The sequence below is a fragment of the Arachis duranensis genome, chromosome 6 (assembly GCF_000817695.3).
Source record: "Arachis duranensis cultivar V14167 chromosome 6, aradu.V14167.gnm2.J7QH, whole genome shotgun sequence".
NCBI classification, from domain to species: Eukaryota; Viridiplantae; Streptophyta; class Magnoliopsida; order Fabales; family Fabaceae; genus Arachis; species Arachis duranensis.
Genome location: NC_029777.3, coordinates 94,225,952 through 94,243,514, shown reverse-complemented (window position 1 = coordinate 94,243,514; position 17,563 = coordinate 94,225,952). Strand labels below are relative to the sequence as shown.

Genomic DNA, 17,563 nt, shown 5'->3' with positions numbered 1-17,563 from the left:
TCAATATAATAAAATAATATATTTATTTAAAATATTATTTTAAATCAATTAATTACTAAAACTTTAAACCGACTCAGAGAGTTTAATTTATTGTGTTTTAATTCTTTGCCCAGGGTTTTTAACGTAAGGAGAAATAATGAGAGTACAGATTAAATGAAACGTACCTTGTTATGTCCATTCTCCATGCATGAATAACCATTTTTGCAAAGGAACCAAGTCCGTCTTCCAGGTTTTAATCTTATGGTAAGGATTCATTAAAGGGAATTTTTTTTACCTCTTTTTACCAACTTATACTTTTACCATAGTGTGTTCCTATTTTGAATTGGTGACTTCTATGGTGGTCAATTCATTTAGGTGGACAAGGTAGCTAAAAAATATCTAGCTAATTAGAGCTTGACACATGGAATGAATGAGACTAACTTCCATATGAGTTTGACTATGGAAATAGTTAGTTTGGTTAATGACCCACGATAAAAGTGAGTAAACATATATAAGTAGCAAATCTAATGGATTAGCAAATGTAGTTTGTGAAGGTGATTTTTTCGAATTTCAAACATTCCCATATTTGAAACAGGAGAAAATTGAAACAGAAATCAAAAGAAAAAATAAAAAAGTTTTCCAAATTTTAGAATTGAATGAGTAGACCTTCAAGGCAATTGGAGAAATTAGGGTTCATCTTGAAATTGTGCACACAGTTGCGGGAGGTGGTCGTAGGCCATCCCCACCGCCTGTTTTTAGATGTGGATTCATTGAGAAAAGTTTGGGCGAAGGAGAGGCTCGTTGATCGAGGCGATGTCACCAGACAGTGACTGTCCTGGTGTCCCCCGTCTCTCTTGGTTTGCGTCGTTGTTTTCAGAAACAGTAGATTCTGCTCCTGTTCATCCCTGTTGTGTGCTCTAATTTTGGTGAGTTTTTTTTATCTTTAGTCTATATCCGATGAATATGCAGTTGTGCTCAATTTGCTGAGATGTTGTCAATTTGCTGTGTCAGGCATATGATATACTAGTTTTGTTCCAAACAAAATACACAGACATGTTTAAATTAAATTTTCCAAACTAAATAAATACAACTGAAAAAAAAGATACAGTTATAATGCTCAAAATCAAGATGATCCATGTAATCAACCACTAAAAAAATTATTTCTTAGGAGTTCCTTTTGACTCTGCATCCTCCAAATAAGTGATTGGAACAAAAGTAGATCCTTATGGCTTTACCAACAACAGTAAACATAATAAAAGATTTAATCATTACCGTATTCTTGAGGTCTCTATTCTAAAAAATCAAATGACAAAACCTATGCATTTGAAAACAAAAATGCATGTTTAGTACAAACAATTTTGGCGAAAGTGAATTTAATATCTTTTTTTTAACAATTCTTCTCTGCTTAACCTTAACCCAAAAATAAAAAATTTGTCATTGTAATGTTAGAAACCAATGAGTCACCCAGTTTATATAGACCGAAAATTATTATTGACTATTGACTCACAACTATGGACTTCACTTAATGCCTAATTATATAGTAATTGTTTCCATTTAAGTTAATTCCGTAAACAGCTATGTGTATGGCATGCTTTGTTCTTCAATGGCTTCTTTTTTGTTTAATCCAGGGATGTCTGATAGTGAGTCAGATTTGGACGATGGTAGCACGTCAGAGTTGTCAGGCCAGTGGACTGATGGTTGGAGTATCGATTCAAGGGACGGGGATGATTCGAATGGGTTGAAGGAACCGCCGACTGAGGAAGGGGATAGTGGCCTTGCCGACAGTTAATACGAAGGCTGGGATGGTGGTGGAAGCAATATACACCTCCGTATAGGATCATGGGAACTCTAAGAATGTCATGGGTAAACAATTCAGCAGTCCAAACCCAATGATTGCTTTTGTGTTGTTATCTGCAGAATTTAATGGGGTTGGAGATGCGTATGCAAGCTATATCGCATATACAAAGGTTATTGATTTTGCGGTGCGAAAGGGAGATTATATTAAAGATGAGGAGGAAAATATTGTCAGGAAGTTTTTCTACTGCAATCGGCAAGGGCTGCGTGAAAAGAAGTACTACGAGAGAGTTGACAGAAAAAGGCCTCATAAACCAGAGACGAGAACGAATTGCAATGCCAAGCTTGTGGTGTTTCCGGACAAAAGTTGTGGAAAGTGGCAGATGAAAACATTGGTCAAGGATCATAATCACGACTTGGCGCCCCAAGAGTGCACTAATGTAATGGCTCCACATGAGAAGATCACAGAAGGGCACAAAGCGCATATACATTGCATGCATGAAGCCGGGTTCCAGACAACTCAAATAATGGGCTTTTTTGCCCACATGTGTGGTGGATATCACAATCTTAACTTTATAAGTAAGGACTTTTATAATTATATGGATGGAGTTAGGCAATCCAGGATCGTGGAGGGAGATGCAGCCGCAACAATAAGCTACTTGAAGGGCAAGACTGAGTTGGATCCGATGGCAGTTGTGCAGTACTTTTATTGCACTGAAAAGCACCTTGGGTACCTATTTTGGTTAGATGGTCACATGTAGCATGACTATGAATGCTTTGGTGATGTGTTAGAATTTGACTCGACGTACAGAAAAAATTTTATAACAGACCTCTTGTGATATTTTCGGGCACCAACCATCACAAACAAACAATTATTTTTGGGTTTGGTTTGCTAGAGGATGAGAAGACTTCGTCCACAAATGGTTGGTAAGTAGCTTCTTAGAGGTAATGAGGCACAAGGAGCCAAAAGTCGTTCTCACAGATGGTGATGAATCCATGCGAGAGGCCATTAGATGTGAATTCCCTAACGCGACACATAGACTATGCACCTGGCATCTTGCTCGAAATGCTGTTGTTAGTATCAAGACTAAAGATTTTTGTTCTACGTTTAAGACTGTTGTGAATGATCACTTTGATGTGGAAGAGTTTGATAGTTATTGAGTGGACATGATCACGTTAATCGGTTTAGAGGACAACGATTGGGTTGCAAAGACATACGAAAACTGAGAGATGTGAGCAAATGCTTACTTGGGTGAGAAGTTTTGTGCCGGCATTTGAACTACTTCTCGGTGCGTGGGTATTAATTCATCACTGAAGAAATTTATCAAGTCTGGAAATTGCTTACTTGAGTTGGTTGAGAACCTGGATCGAGTAGTTAAGGATTACTAGAATAACGAATTCATTGCAGATTACAAGACTCTTTACTCAAATCCGGTGATGACAACGGGTCTCGAAACATTGGAAAGATCTGCGAGCAAGTTCTACACAAGGGAGATATTCTACGAGGTGCAAAATTAGATCGAGGGGTTGCGGCATTGTTAGTCTTGCACAGGGACAGTATTGGTAGTACCGAGAAGTTCATGTTCCGAAAGTATCGAAAGCCCCATCATGTGTACTCAATTTTCATGGATAGAAGTTGTGATAAGTATGCATATTCTTGTAAGTTGTAGGAGAGATTAGGGATACCTTACTGCCATATATTTTGTGTCCTGGAAGAGCTAGAGAAAAAAGATCTACCGAGCCGATTGCTCCTGTATAGGTGGTGAAAAGATGCCAAGGTTGCCGATAGCAGTAGTCAAGATGCGTCAGTCGATCCCATAGATGGATTTTCCATTAGATATGGCACATTATGGAGTGCCTGCCCGTTGCTGTGTTTGATAGCCTTGCAATGCACGGAAACATACAACACTGCCATAATAGAGGTTGCTAGAATATCGAGGGAGTTTGAATCTCTTGGTGGCATAAGGAAAATAGGTAGTCGCGTTTAAGCAGGGGAGAATGAAACTTACATTCTCGAGCCAAAGATTATCAGGTCCAAGGTGCACCTCGTGGGAGCACAAATGCTGATAACGGGAGACATTGTAGGCAGTGCCTCGAATTAGACCATGACCGAAGAAATTGCACTGCCATAGACGACGATACCGTCGATGAGGTTTGTATGTATTAATTAATTCCTAGGATTGTGGTGATTCGTATGCGCCGCATGTGGTAATGCTTGACGTTTGTACTTATTACTTATTTTATGATAGTTGTAGTGCCTTAATGTTTTGAACTGTAGCATTTGATTGCATGGGCTATCTATTTTTTTGCAGGATGGCGGATCCAGCCATAGGCCAGTTCATTATTCCGGAAAGAGGTCACAATGAAACTAGATGGATGGACATGACTACATGTGATTGAAGTGTTTAGGTGATTAGGAAAAATTTATTTTTAGTTCGGCTGTCCAATTTTAACGATTCTAGTTGTGTTGTCATGTTAGTCATTTTTATGGTAGGTTAACATGATGTGAAAATGGTTCTTATGTGGTGTTTTTCTTATGAATGAGACTTTTTTAAAGCAATACTTTTGGTGTTGACTGCAAGTAGTTTGTTCTATTCTGATTGTGGCTCCTTCATTATGATGTTAGGCATTATTAAGGCAGATTATTTTTTCCTTATCTTTTTGTTAATATGAAGATTTTTTCAGTTATGCAGTTACTTATGTTATTCAGTTATTCAGTTACTTATGTTGTATCAAGGTTTGAGCCTATTGTCGTGGAATTTATTGTAGAATTGGATCGAAGAGGTTTAAATTAGTGACCTTTAAAATACCTTTGTGTGACCCGTACAACAAAAGAAGCTAAAGAAGTAATTGACGAAGAAGAGGTTCTTTCACCCTTCAAAGGTTGGAATCTATGATACTAGGTTGGGGTGCCAACATGAATGAAGATGTTAGTGATAACAAGTATTAACAACAATAAACTTGTCTTAAATATGAAGCAGCTGTTTATAAGTAAAAACACTATAGCTGCTACAGAACCCATCTTGAAGGCACAATTTCGAGAACATGTCATGAACAGGTTTTTTGTCCGATTTAAGAATTAGATTTTCCAATTGATGACGGAGGTTGAAAAATTGGAATTTTGTAATAACTCATAAAGAATGCTTAAAGAAACACACAAGCATATAGTCTTTCATTCAAAAATATTCTCTAACCATAACTAAAGGCTATGACAACAGTCTTCTAAATTAAAGATTAAAAGCCATTAAAAATAAATTTGTCCAGTAGCATTAAATCTACATTACATGTTAAGCATCGTATGAGCTGCAGCCCAAACATAACAGTGTTAACCTCCAAATTGGAAACACTAATGACTTTACAAAATAATACTTTTAGAACAAAAGTTTGTCTGCCTGAAACCAAAGAAAAGGTTTTTTTGACTAAGTATGCCTCCGAGGTTGCTATCATGGAGCAGTTGTGAAACTCCTCTAGTATTTTAGAGCTGCTTTAACGGTTTCCATTCTGTTATCGTTGTGATACTTTAAGACCATGTCGATTACAAGGCGCATTCTGTTGTAATCGGTGACCAACTAAAATGCCTGTAATATTCTCAGCACACTTGTAGGTTAGGATAACAAGTAGTGCAACTTTAGTTCAAATGATAGTTCATACAAAATCAATAGGAAGTGAGCTAATTCTTTATAGTTTTATGTAAGGTAAGTCCAGATTATACTTCAACATCGTAGTCATAGAACAAGTGGTACATGATCATCCATTGTACTACAAATACACCACAATCATTGCTATACAGGTTATTGGCCCCATGTTTGAAAAGAAGACATAACAAGTACCCAAATAGATTTCAAGTTTACTCAAACAATTGAAGTATAGTAATAGTTGCAACCAGCGAATATAATTTTTAATTTGAGATAGGTCTAAATAATTCACCTTTATGGAAGTCGCTGGACAACCTCAAGCTCCTTTATCTCAAACTCACTATATTCTACTCTGTTTGTGTCTGCATTAGCATACCAAGCACGGTCGTCCAAAAGGTCATCCAGAAAGATTGCTTGTGTAACAATAATAGTTTATTAGTTTTAATCATGTCTTTTATAACGCTATAATATGGTTGGGAATCAACATTTACATAATTATACTTGAATTGTCCCGAATTAAACTATTCAAACAAACACTTATCACAAACACATCAACCTTAATTTTAATTTTTAACCTGTTAACTGTTTCTACATATGATTTTATTACCTAGGTAGAATAACATCCAGTTAATCCAACCATAAAGCACAATAAGATTGTTTCACAAAGCTGATCAAAAGTTTCTTTTACACATTTAAATTTAAAATCTTTTAACGAATATTTCAATAGGAATCTACCTTTGACAGGAACTTATTCCCTTATGTTTAACCAAATTGGTTTTGATTGAAGTATTAGTTAATTGAAAATTAATAAAAATCATTTAATTGTGTGACAGTGGAAAGGTAAAAATGGGAGAAATATAGATAGTGTTGGATTCGGAAAACAAATAACATTTTGTCGAAAGACAATATTAATAAAAATAAGAATGAGTTGCATCAACAAAAAGTCCAAATCAATATAGAAAACTCAAAACAGCATCAGAATAAAGATGTAAATCTTTCTCAAGTGTTTTTTAACTAACACTGCAAAGTTGTTTTAATGATGACAGTTGGTTTTTTTAATGAATTTGAATGGACAATATTCAACAATAAACGCCACCCAGTCTTTTCTATTCATGACCGTAGATTTGATGGAGATATTAAATGAGGACACCAGCATTCGAGAGGTGCAGGCCTATAAGTCAACACCGCATGGCTAGCAGTTATGTTGACATTAACAGACCTTTATCTACAATTAAATAATAAGTTCATGGAGGTAGCAAGATAGACATATCTTTTCAGAAACACGTTCGTCGTGATTACTATGCAGTTAGGCTAATTAGACGTTATGGAATAACAGCATTACCAATTTCCTGATCTGTCGATGTCTCTATAACCTAGCTATTGGGGACTGCAGTGAGTCAAGATAAACCAGTTGCTTTCGTGAAAGGTTGACGACAATAAGAAACCAATGGTTATCGCACCACATGGTACAGTAAATCTGCCTCAGCTCAGAGGAAATAAAATGTGCATTCAGTTATCAATGAAGGTCATGTAGGCAACATGCAAAACTGTAATAATGTTTACGTACCTTCAGCACTTGGTCGGCATAACCCATGAAGTCCTTTCTAATAGCAAAAAAGGTTGCTTGTGGTATAGGTCCTCGCCCAGTCGCTATTTGCTACAAATTGAAAATGTTACATAGCCGGTCAGAGTTTCTGTTAGTTAGAAACCTCATTTATCACAGACATTCGACAGTTTCCGGTTTAACTCCGTGGAAATGCACCAATGCAAAACAAATTATAAGGTTAGATAACTAACCATAAATGTCGTTGGAAGATACCATTGCAGCCTTGTCAAGTCAAACGCAAGCATCCTTGCCAGCAAAATTAGTATATGTGTCAAAAAAAACAAAGATATTAAAAAGAAAGCGTGCTGACACAAAAAGATAATCGGTACAAACTTTAGATAGCTAAGGATGCATGACATATGTCGTCCACTAATTGCTTTCCCGGCTCTAAAGTCCTCAGTGCCTTACATGTCATGGCACAATGCGGATTCGGAACAAGCATCTCCCTGAATTCGTTAATCATAGCAAAGTTAACAATTAATCTACTTATAAAATGTTTTGTTTTCCAAGATGAACCACTTTTTATGGAGAAAAATTGGAAGGGGGATCAAATTGGATATATCGTCTTTCTAATAACACATGACATATTCAATTTTTTCTTCGGTAGCCAAGTCCTCACATTAGCTCCCATGAGATCTGTCCCTGTTTATATAATTATAGCGACTAGATCCATCATGAATACAAGTGTGGATACAGTAAACTCACTCTTGATCCAGTGTGGTGTTAAAGATGTAGGCTACAGTAGCTAGGTGTAATCCTTGTATCTCCATGTCAAGTGTAGGTTGAAACGAGACCGGTATACCCTAATCAATGACATCAAGATTTAAATTCATTGAGAAACCGATATAGTTGACATCAAATAGAACGAATGCCACTACCACATCCAGGTTTAAGGAACAAACCTTGGGTATTGTTTTACCAACATCTTTTGCCATGAAACTGCCAGGTCCCGGTATGGCATGAACTTCTGTTGAAGGTTCTGAACTCGAGAAATCTTTGGTGCGAAAAATCAAAATTTTCACAACTTAATCGGCAAGTGCACCGGGTCATTCAAGTAATACCTCAGGTGAGTGAGGATCGATCCCACAAGGATTGTCGGACTGAGCAAGCATTGGTTATCCTGTTGGACTTAGTCAGACAAACAGTAAAAGAGAGCTGTTGTTGTTGTAATGTATAAAACAAATAACAAGAAAATAAAGAAAGCAATTAAATGGTTGGTGTAAAATCAATATAAGAAAACAGTTAAGGTCTCGGAGATGTTTATCTTTCCGAATTAAAACGTCTTAGCAACTATTTTAACAGTGAATGATTCATTCTATGGAAAACCGTAAGTGTCTAAACACTAATTTCTAGCGATTTAGCCTCTTCTAACCTCCATCAACCGCCACTCTCGTGGTCACTCAATTCAGGTTAGAGAGTGAAGTTTGGAAAACTAGTTTATACCACGAAGGCCCTAATCACCCCAAACTGGCTGAATGGATGTTGCTTATCCCCATCGATTTATGTAATTAGCCGTCTAAGAGGAATGTTTTCAAGCTGTAGTTCAAGCGAGATAACTCTCTCGAGAATCACAAGAACACATGTAGAAAAGGTCATACTCTCGTTCTACCCAGTTCATAAGATTAAGAACAAAAACAATCCTTAGAATTGAATCAAACATATATTAAAATAGAAGAATAATAATCTTAATCCATAAAATAAACAAAGCTCCTAACCTTAGTCAAGAGATTTAGTTGCTCATAACTTACAGAAAAAATAGGGTTCTAAAAAAGTGCGAAAGGAAGAAGATACCAAACCTAAGTGATATTTTCCTTTAAATACTAACCTAATAATAAATGCTAGATCTAAAAGATATTATTTTTACATAAAAATTACAAAAAGAAAATAAAATAAAACTAATAAGTACTAAATCCACTTGGAGCCCAAAGAGGTGTGAAACGGGCTGCTGCTAGCATTTAACTCAAGAGATGGACGTTAAATGCCAGGGGAGGAAGCGCATGTTTCTGGTTTGTGCCCCTTGCTGGCGTGAAACGCTGCGTGGGCGTTCAGCGCCCAAGGGGGATGCTGATAGCATTTTCCTTTCTTGCTTCAAGCTTCTCCAAACTGCTCCAAATTTCACCTAAAATCATAAAAACACAAGAAAAACTCAAAGTAGCATCCAAAGGTAATTTTTGCACTAAAATCAAGTAAAAATAAATAAAATCTAACTAAAAACAATATAAAAATAACTAGAAAAAGGGTATAAGATGCTCACGCATCTCAACACCAAACTTAAACTGTTGTTTGTCCTCAAGCAACCAAAAACAATGTAAGATCAAGAAGAGAAAATACACAAGACTAGGATTGTCATTTAAGCTCAGGTCTAGTTATTGAATGGGGCTAATGATACTCTAATTTTAAATAGCTTTAGCATCTCACAATCCTTTGAAGCTCATAAATGCTAATATCTTTCAGAACTAGAACTCAATGATATTATAGATTCACTTCTTTAGGCTCTAATTGATTTTTGAACACAACTTTTCTTTTCTTTGGTGCTTTGCACCTTGAGCCTAGCCGTGACTCTAAGTGTTTTGTCTTCAAGCTTCACTTGAAACAAGAGCACCACAAGCACTTAACTGGGGAAGCTTCCTTAGATTCAAATTTTTCTTTCTTTTTTTTCCCACACAGTGGTGCTCAGAGCCTTAGGCATACTCTGTAACAGCAATTAGTCTCGACTTTAAGTGTTTAGTCTCAAGGGTTACTTGATATTATCAGACCACAAACATATGGTTAGGGAAAACCACTCTTTTGAGCTTTAGATCAGTTTTAACCCTCCTAACCATTGATGCTTAAAGTCTTGGACCTTTTCTTTTGATTTTTCTTTTCTTTTCAATTCTTTTTGCTGTTTATTTTTCCTTAAGAATAAATTTTTTTCTTATTTCAGAGAATCAATAATATTTCTCTAAGTTCTTGTTCCTCAAGAACTAATATACTCAACTCCAATATCAAATATGCACAGTTAATTCATACACTAAGAAATAGAGATAAGGCCACCATATTAAGATAACAAGAACAATATATAACTCAAAATCTCATGCATTTTACTACTTCTTTTTCAATAGATTTTTCTTTTTAAGCTTGATGCATAATATATAAGACATCTTGAAAATTTTTCAAAAATAAACTAATAAACTAGAAAGCAAAAAAATTCTAAGAGTGATCATGCAAACTCAGACAAGAAAATAAAAAATAGAATAAAATACTCAAAACAGACACAAGATAAAGGAAAGGGAGAATGAAACTCAATCACCTCAATGATGGTGGCTGCTGCTCCCTCCGAAAATCCTCTAGAGTGTTTAAGCTCCTCAATGTCACGCCCTTGCCTCTTCTGCTCCTTCATCATCTGATGGAGGAGATCAGGTTGATCCTAATGCTCCAGCCTCATCTGATCAATCGATGATGTCAGCTCCCCTAAAGATGTAGTCAACTGGTCTCAATAGTCGCAAAGAGGAAAGTACATCCCCTGAGGCATCTTTGAAAGATCCTGTGGAGATGCTAGAACTAGCTCCTGCTGCGGTCCCTGTATGGGCTCCCTAGCGTGCTCCATACCCCTCTTTGTGATCGGTTTCTCATCGTCGATCGGGGTATCTTCCTCAATATGAGCTCCAGCTACTGCACATAAGCGGTAGATGAGGTGAGGGAATGCCAGCCTTCGTAATGGTGGAGGACTTGTCAGCTACTTTGTAAAACTCCTAAGGGATCACCTCATGCACCTCTACCTCGTTGCCGAGCATAATATACTGAATCATTACTGCTTGCTCGACTGTAACCTCAGAGCGGTTACTCGTAGGGATGATAGAGCATTGGATGAATTTCAACCATCCCTTGGCTACTGGCTGATGAGCGGATAATTTATACACTTTTTGGCATTATTTTTAGGTAGTTTTTAGTATATTTTTATTAGTTTTTATGAAAAAATCACATTTTTGGACTTTACTATAAGTTTGTGTGTTTTTCTGTGATTTTAGGTATTTTCTGGCTGAAATTGAGGGACCTGAGCAAAAATCTGATTCAGAGGCTGAGAAAGGACTGAAGATGCTGTTGGATTCTGACCTCTCTGCACTCGAAATGGATTTTCTAGAGCTACAAAAGCCCAATTGGCGCGCTCTCAATTGCGTTAGAAAGTAGACATCTTGGGCTTTCCAGCAATGCATGATAGTCCATACTTTGCCCGAGATTTGATGGCTCAAATTGGCGTCAAAACGCCGGTCAGAGACCCTTTTCTGGCGTTAAACGCTAGAACTGGCATAAAAGCTGGAGTTAAATGCCAAAACTAGCACCAGAGCTGGCGTTTAACTCCAAGAAAAGCCTATGCACGTGAAAGCTTCAATGCTCAGCCCAAGCACACACCAAGTGGGCCCCAGAAGTAGATTTCTGCATCATTTACTTATTTCTATAAACCCTAGGTCACTAGTTCATTATAAATAGGACCTTTTACTATTGTATTTGGATATAGAGGGAGATCTTTAGATCATTTTAGAGACTATCTTTGTATCACTGTTGATCTCTTGATCACGTTTAGGGGGCTGGCCATTCGGCCATGCCTAGTCCTTCATCACTTATGTATTTTTAATTGTGGAGTTTCTACACCTCATAGACTAAGGTGTGGAGCTCTGCTGTTCCTCATGAATTAATGCAATTACTACTATTTTCTATTCAATTCAAGCTTATTCTTGTTCTAAGATATTCATTCGCACTTCAACATGATGAATGTGATGATCAAGTGACACTCATCACCATTCTCACTTATGAACACATTCCTGACAACCACTTCCATTCTACCTGAAAACAAGCTTGAATGTATATCTCTTGGCCTCCTGGTCCACGACGCATGGTTGCCTCTCCTGACAACAGAGCCTTCCATTCCGTGAGATCAGAGTCTTCGTGGTATAAGTGGTGCATGAAATTGTGATATCAATGGCGCCAACAACTTGGTACGCACAATTGCGATCTCAAATCTTTTTCACAACTTCACACAACTAATCAGCAAGTGCACTGGGTCGTCCAAGTAATAAACCTTACGTGAGTAAGGGTCGATCTCACGAAAATTGTCGGCTTGAAGCAAGCTATGGTCATCTTGTAAATCTCAGTCATGCAGATTCAAATGGTTATAGAGTTTTAATAATTTTAAAAGATAAATAAACATAAAATAAATAAAGATAGAGATACTTATGTAATTCATTGGTGGGAATTTCAAATAAGCGTATGGGGATGCGTTGTTCTTTCTGAATCTCTGCTTTCCTACTGCCTTCATCCAATCCTTCATACTCTTTTCCATGGCAAGCTGTATGTTGGGTGTCAATGTTGTCAATGGCTACTTCCTGTCCTCTCAGTGAAAATGGTCCTCTACAGTTTCTGTACGGCTAATCATCTGTCGAATTGCTCGTCTCGGATGAAAAATACCATGCACAGATATCGTATGGCTAATCAGCTGTTGGTTCTCGATCGTGTAGGAATAGGATTTACTATCCTTTTGCGTCTGTCACCATGCCCTACAGTCGTGAGTTTGAAGCTCGTCACAGTCATCCCTTCCCAGATCCTACTTGGAATACCACAGACAAGGTTTAGACTTTCCGGATCTCAAGAATGCTGCCAATGGATTCTAGCCTATACCATGGAGGTTTTCCAATCTCAGATTTAGATGCCCCATTGTTAGAGGAGAGCCGATGTGAATCGTTGATTAGAAACCCAAGAGATATACATTCAAGCTTGTTTTCATGTAGAATGGAAGTGGTTGTCAATCACGCGTTCATAAGTGAGAATGGTGATGAGTGTCACATAATCATTACATTCATCATGTTCTTGTGTGCGAATGAATATCATAGAATAAGAATAAGCATGAATTGAATAGAAGAACAATAGTACTTTGCATTAATACTCGAGGAACAGCAGAGCTCCACACCTTAATCTATGGTGTGTAGAAACTCCACTGTTGAAAATACATAAGAACAAGGTCTAGGCATGGCCAAATGGCCAGCCTCCCCAAATGGCATATGAATTTGAAATTAGGGAAAAAGACCCCAAGTACAGTAGTAAAAAGTTCTATTTATACTAAACTAGTTACTAGGGTTACAGAATTAAGTAAATGATGCGAAAATCCACTTTCGGGCCCACTTGGTGTGTGTTTGGGCTGAGCATTAAAGCTTTCACATATAGAGGTCTTCCTTGGAGTTAAATGCCAGTTTGTAACTTGTTTCTGGCGTTTGACTCTGGCTTGCAACTTGTTTCTGGCGTTTAACGCCAGAATAGGGTAGAAAGCTGGCGTTGAACGCCAGTTTGCGTCATCTAAACTCAGGTAAAGTATGGACTATTATATATTGCTGGAAAGCCCTGGATGTCTACTTTCCAACGCAATTGAGAGCGCACCATTTGGACTCTTGTAGCTCCAAATATTCCATTTTGAGTGCAGGAAGGTTAGAATCCAATAGCATCAGCAGTCCTTCTTCAGCTTCTGAATCAGATTTTTGCTCAGGTCCCTCAATTTCAGCCAGAAAATACCTGAAATCACAGAAAACCACACAAAATCATAGTAAAGTCTAGAAATGTGAATTTTTCTTAAAAACTAATAAAAATATACTAAAAAGTATCTAAATCATACTAAAAACTATATAAAAACAATGCCAAAAGCGTATAAATTATCCGCTCATCACAACACCAAACTTAAATTGTTGCTTGTCCCCAAGCAACTGAAAATAAAATAGGATAAAAAGAATAGAATATACAATGAATCTCACAATATCAATGAAACTTAGTCTCAATTAGATGAGCGGGGCTAGTAGCTTTTTGCTTCCGAACAGTTTTGGCATCTCACTTTATCCTTTGAAATTTAGAATGATTGGCATCTATAGGAACGCAGAATTTTAGATAGTGTTATTGATTCTCCTAGTTCAGTATGTGGATTCTTGAACATAGCTACTTTATGAGTCTTGGTCGTGGCCCTAAGCACTTTGTTTTCCAGTATTACCATCGGATACATAAATGCCACAGACACATAACTAGGTGAACCTTTTCAGATTGTGACTCAACTTTGCTAAAGTCCTCAGTTAGAGGTGTCCAAAGTTCTTAAGCACACTCTTTTTTATTTGGATCACGACTTTAACCACTCAGTCTCAAGCTTTTCACTTGGACCTTCATGACACAAGCACATGGTTAGGGATAACTTAATTTAGCCGCTTAGGCCTGGATTTTATTTTCTTGGGCCCTCCTATCCATTAATGCTCAAAGCCTTGGATCCTTTTTACCCTTGCCTTTTGGCTTTAAGGGCTGTTGGCTTTTTCTGCTTGCTTTTTCTTTTTCTTTATTTTTCTTTTAATTTTCGCCACTTTTTTTTCGCAAGCTTTACTTCTTTTTCACTGCTTTTTCTTGCTTCAAGAATCAATTTTATGATTTTTCATATCATCAATAACATTTCTCTTTGTTCATCATTATTTCAAGAACCAACAATTTTAACATTCATAAACTTCACTATAAAAAATATGCACTGTTCAAGCATTCATTCAGAAAACAAAAAGTATTGCCACCACATCAAAATAATTAAACTAATTTCAAGATAAAATTTGAAATCCAAGTACTTCTTGTTCTTTTGTAATTAAACACATTTTTCATTTAAGAGAGGTGAAGGATTCATAGAATTATTCATAGCTTTAAGACATAGACACTTGACACTAATGATCATGTAATAAAGACACAAAACATAGCCAAACATAAAGCTCAAAACCGAAAACAGAAAAATAAGAACAAGAAATCAAAGAACGGGTCCACCTTAGTGATGGTGGCTAGTTCTCCTTCTTGAAGATCCTATGGAGTGCTTGAGCTCCTCAATGTCTCTTCCTTGCCTTTGTTGCTCCATCCCTAGTGCTTTTGGTGCTCCTATCCTTAGTTGCTCCCAATAGTTGTGTAGAGGAAAATGTATCCCTTGAGGCATCTCAGGGATTTCTTGATGAGGGAATTCCTCATGCTCTTGTTGAGGTCCATGAGTGGGATTTCTTGTTTGCTCCATCCTTTTCTTAGTGATGGGCTTGTCCTCTTCAATGAGGATGTCTTCCTCTATGACAATCCAGCTGAATTGCATAGGAATTACCTTTTTCTTGGCCACAACTTCATAGAAGTGGTCTTGATGGACCTTTTAGATGAATTTTTCCATCTCCCATGACTCGGAGGTGGAAGCTTTTGCCTTCCCTTTCCTCTTTCTAGAGGTTTCTCCGGCCTTAGGTGCCATAAATAGTTATGGAAAAACAAAAAGCAATGCTTTTACCACACCAAACTTAAAAGGTTTGCTCGTCCTCGAGCAAAAGAAGAAAAAAAGAAGGAGAAGAAAAAGAAAATGGAGGAGATGGAGGGAGATAGAGAGGGGTGGGGTAGGTGGGGATCCTGTGGGGTCCACAGATCCTGAGGAGTCAAGGATTTCTCATCCCTGCTCTTTTTAGGCATACAAAACGCCCTTAATGTGCAATCCTGCCGTTTAATGCCAGACTGCTGCTTGTTTCTGGCATTTAACGCCAGTTTGTTGCTTCTTTCTAGTGTTTAACGCCAGTCTGGTGCTTCTTTTTGGCGTTTAACGCCTAGAATGGTGCCAGACTGGGTGTTAAACGCCCATTCTGCTACCCTTACTGGTGTTTAAATGCTAGTAAGTTTCTCCTCCAGGGTGTGCTATTTTTAATGCTGTTTTTGATTTTTCTTGAATTTTTGCAATTATTTTTGTGACTCCACATGATCATCAACCTAAAAAAAGAAAATAACATAGATAAATAAAATTAGGTTGCCTCCCAATAAGCGCTTCTTTAATGTCAATAGCTTGACAGTGAGCTCTCATGGAGCCTCACAGATATTCAGAGCATTGTTGGGACCTCCCAATACCAAACTTAGAGTTTGGATGTGGGGGTTCAACACCAAACATAGAGTTTGGTTGTGGCCTCCCAACACCAAACTTAGAGTTTGACTGTGGGGGCTTTGTTTGACTCTGTATTGAGAGAAGCTTTTCTTGCTTCTTCTCCATGGTTACAGAGGGAGATCCTTGAGTTTTAAACACAAGGTAGTCCTCATTCAATTGAAGGATCAACTCTCCTCTGTCCACATCAATCACAGCTTTTGCTGTGGCTAGGAAGGGTCTTCCAAGGATGATGGATTCGTCCTCATCCTTCCCATTGTCTAGGATTATGAAATCAGCAGGGATGTAAAGACCTTTGACCTTTACTAGCACGTCCTCTACCTATCCATAAGCCTTTTTTATGGATTTATCTGCCATCTCTAATGAGAATTTGGCAGCCTGTACCTCAAAGATTCCCAGTTTCTCCATGACAGAGAGTGGCATGAGGTTTATGCCTGACCCCAGGTCACACAAAGCCTTCTCAAAGGTCATGGTGCCTATGGTACAGGAAATTAAGAATTTACTATGATCCTGTTTCTTTTGAGGTAATGTCTGCCTAACCAAGTCATTCAGTTCATTGGTGAGCAATGGGGGTTCATCCAACCAAGTCTCATTACCAAATAACTTGGCATTCAGCTTCATGATTGCTCCAAGGTACTTAGCAACTTGCTCTTCAGTAATATCTTCACCCTCTTCAGAGGAGGAATACTCATCAGAGCTCATGAATAGCAGAAGTAGGTTCAATAGAATCTATATGGTCTCTAGATGAGTCTCAGATTTCTTAGGTTCCTCAAATGGGAACTCCTTTTTGTCCAGAGGACGTCCCATGAGGTCTTCCTCACTGGAATTCACGTCCTCCTTCTCCTCTCTAGGTTCGGCCACACCAAGTAAGGTTATGGCCTTGCACTCTCTTTTTGGATTCTCTTCTGTATTGCTTGGGAGAGTACTAGGAGGAGTTTCAGTGACTCTTTTACTCAGCTGGCCCACTCGTGCCTCCAAATTTCTAATGGAGGACCTTGTTTCATTCATGAAACTTAGTGTGACTTTAGATAGATCAAAGACTATGTTTGCTAAGCTAGAGGGGCTCTGCTCAGAATTCTCTGTCTGTTGCTGAGAGGATGATGGAAAAGACTTACTATTGCTAAACCTGTTTCTTCCACCATTATTAAAGCCTTGTTGAGGCTTTTGTTGATCCTTCCATGAGAGATTTAGATGATTTCTCCATGAGGGATTATAGATGTTTCCATAGGCTTCACCCATGTAATTCACCTCTACCATTGCAAGGTTCTCAGGATCATAAGCTTCTTCTTCAGAAGATGCTTCTTTAGTACTATTGGATGCATTTTGCAATCCGTTCAGACTCTGAGAAATCATATTGACTTGCTGAGTTAACATTTTGTTCTGAGCCAATATGGCATTCAGAGCATCAATTTCAAGAACTCCCTTCCTCTGGGACGTCCCATTACTCACATGATTCCTTTCAGAGGTATACATGAACTGGTTATTTGCAACCATGTCAATGAGTTCTTAAGCTTCTGTAGGTATTTTTTTTAGGTGAATAGATCCACCTGCAGAATGGTCCAATGACATTTTAGACAATTCAGACAAACCATCATAGAATATATCCAGGATGGACCATTCTGA

General features: G+C 37.8%; 1 protein-coding gene across 1 annotated transcript; it reads left to right on the top strand.

Moving 5' to 3' along the window:
- Nucleotides 1-1,838: 1,838 nt before the first annotated feature.
- Nucleotides 1,839-2,534, top strand: LOC107494662 (protein FAR1-RELATED SEQUENCE 5-like). Its single transcript, XM_016115702.1, has one exon. It carries the CDS (start codon nt 1,839-1,841, stop codon nt 2,532-2,534), a length of 696 nt encoding a protein of 231 aa, XP_015971188.1.
- Nucleotides 2,535-17,563: the final 15,029 nt, after the last annotated feature.

What these genes read in the sequence shown, in the direction of transcription:
- LOC107494662 (XM_016115702.1), top strand. Translation starts at nt 1,839, where the DNA reads ATGGGTAAACAATTCAGCAGTCCAAACCCAATGATTGCTTTTGTGTTG.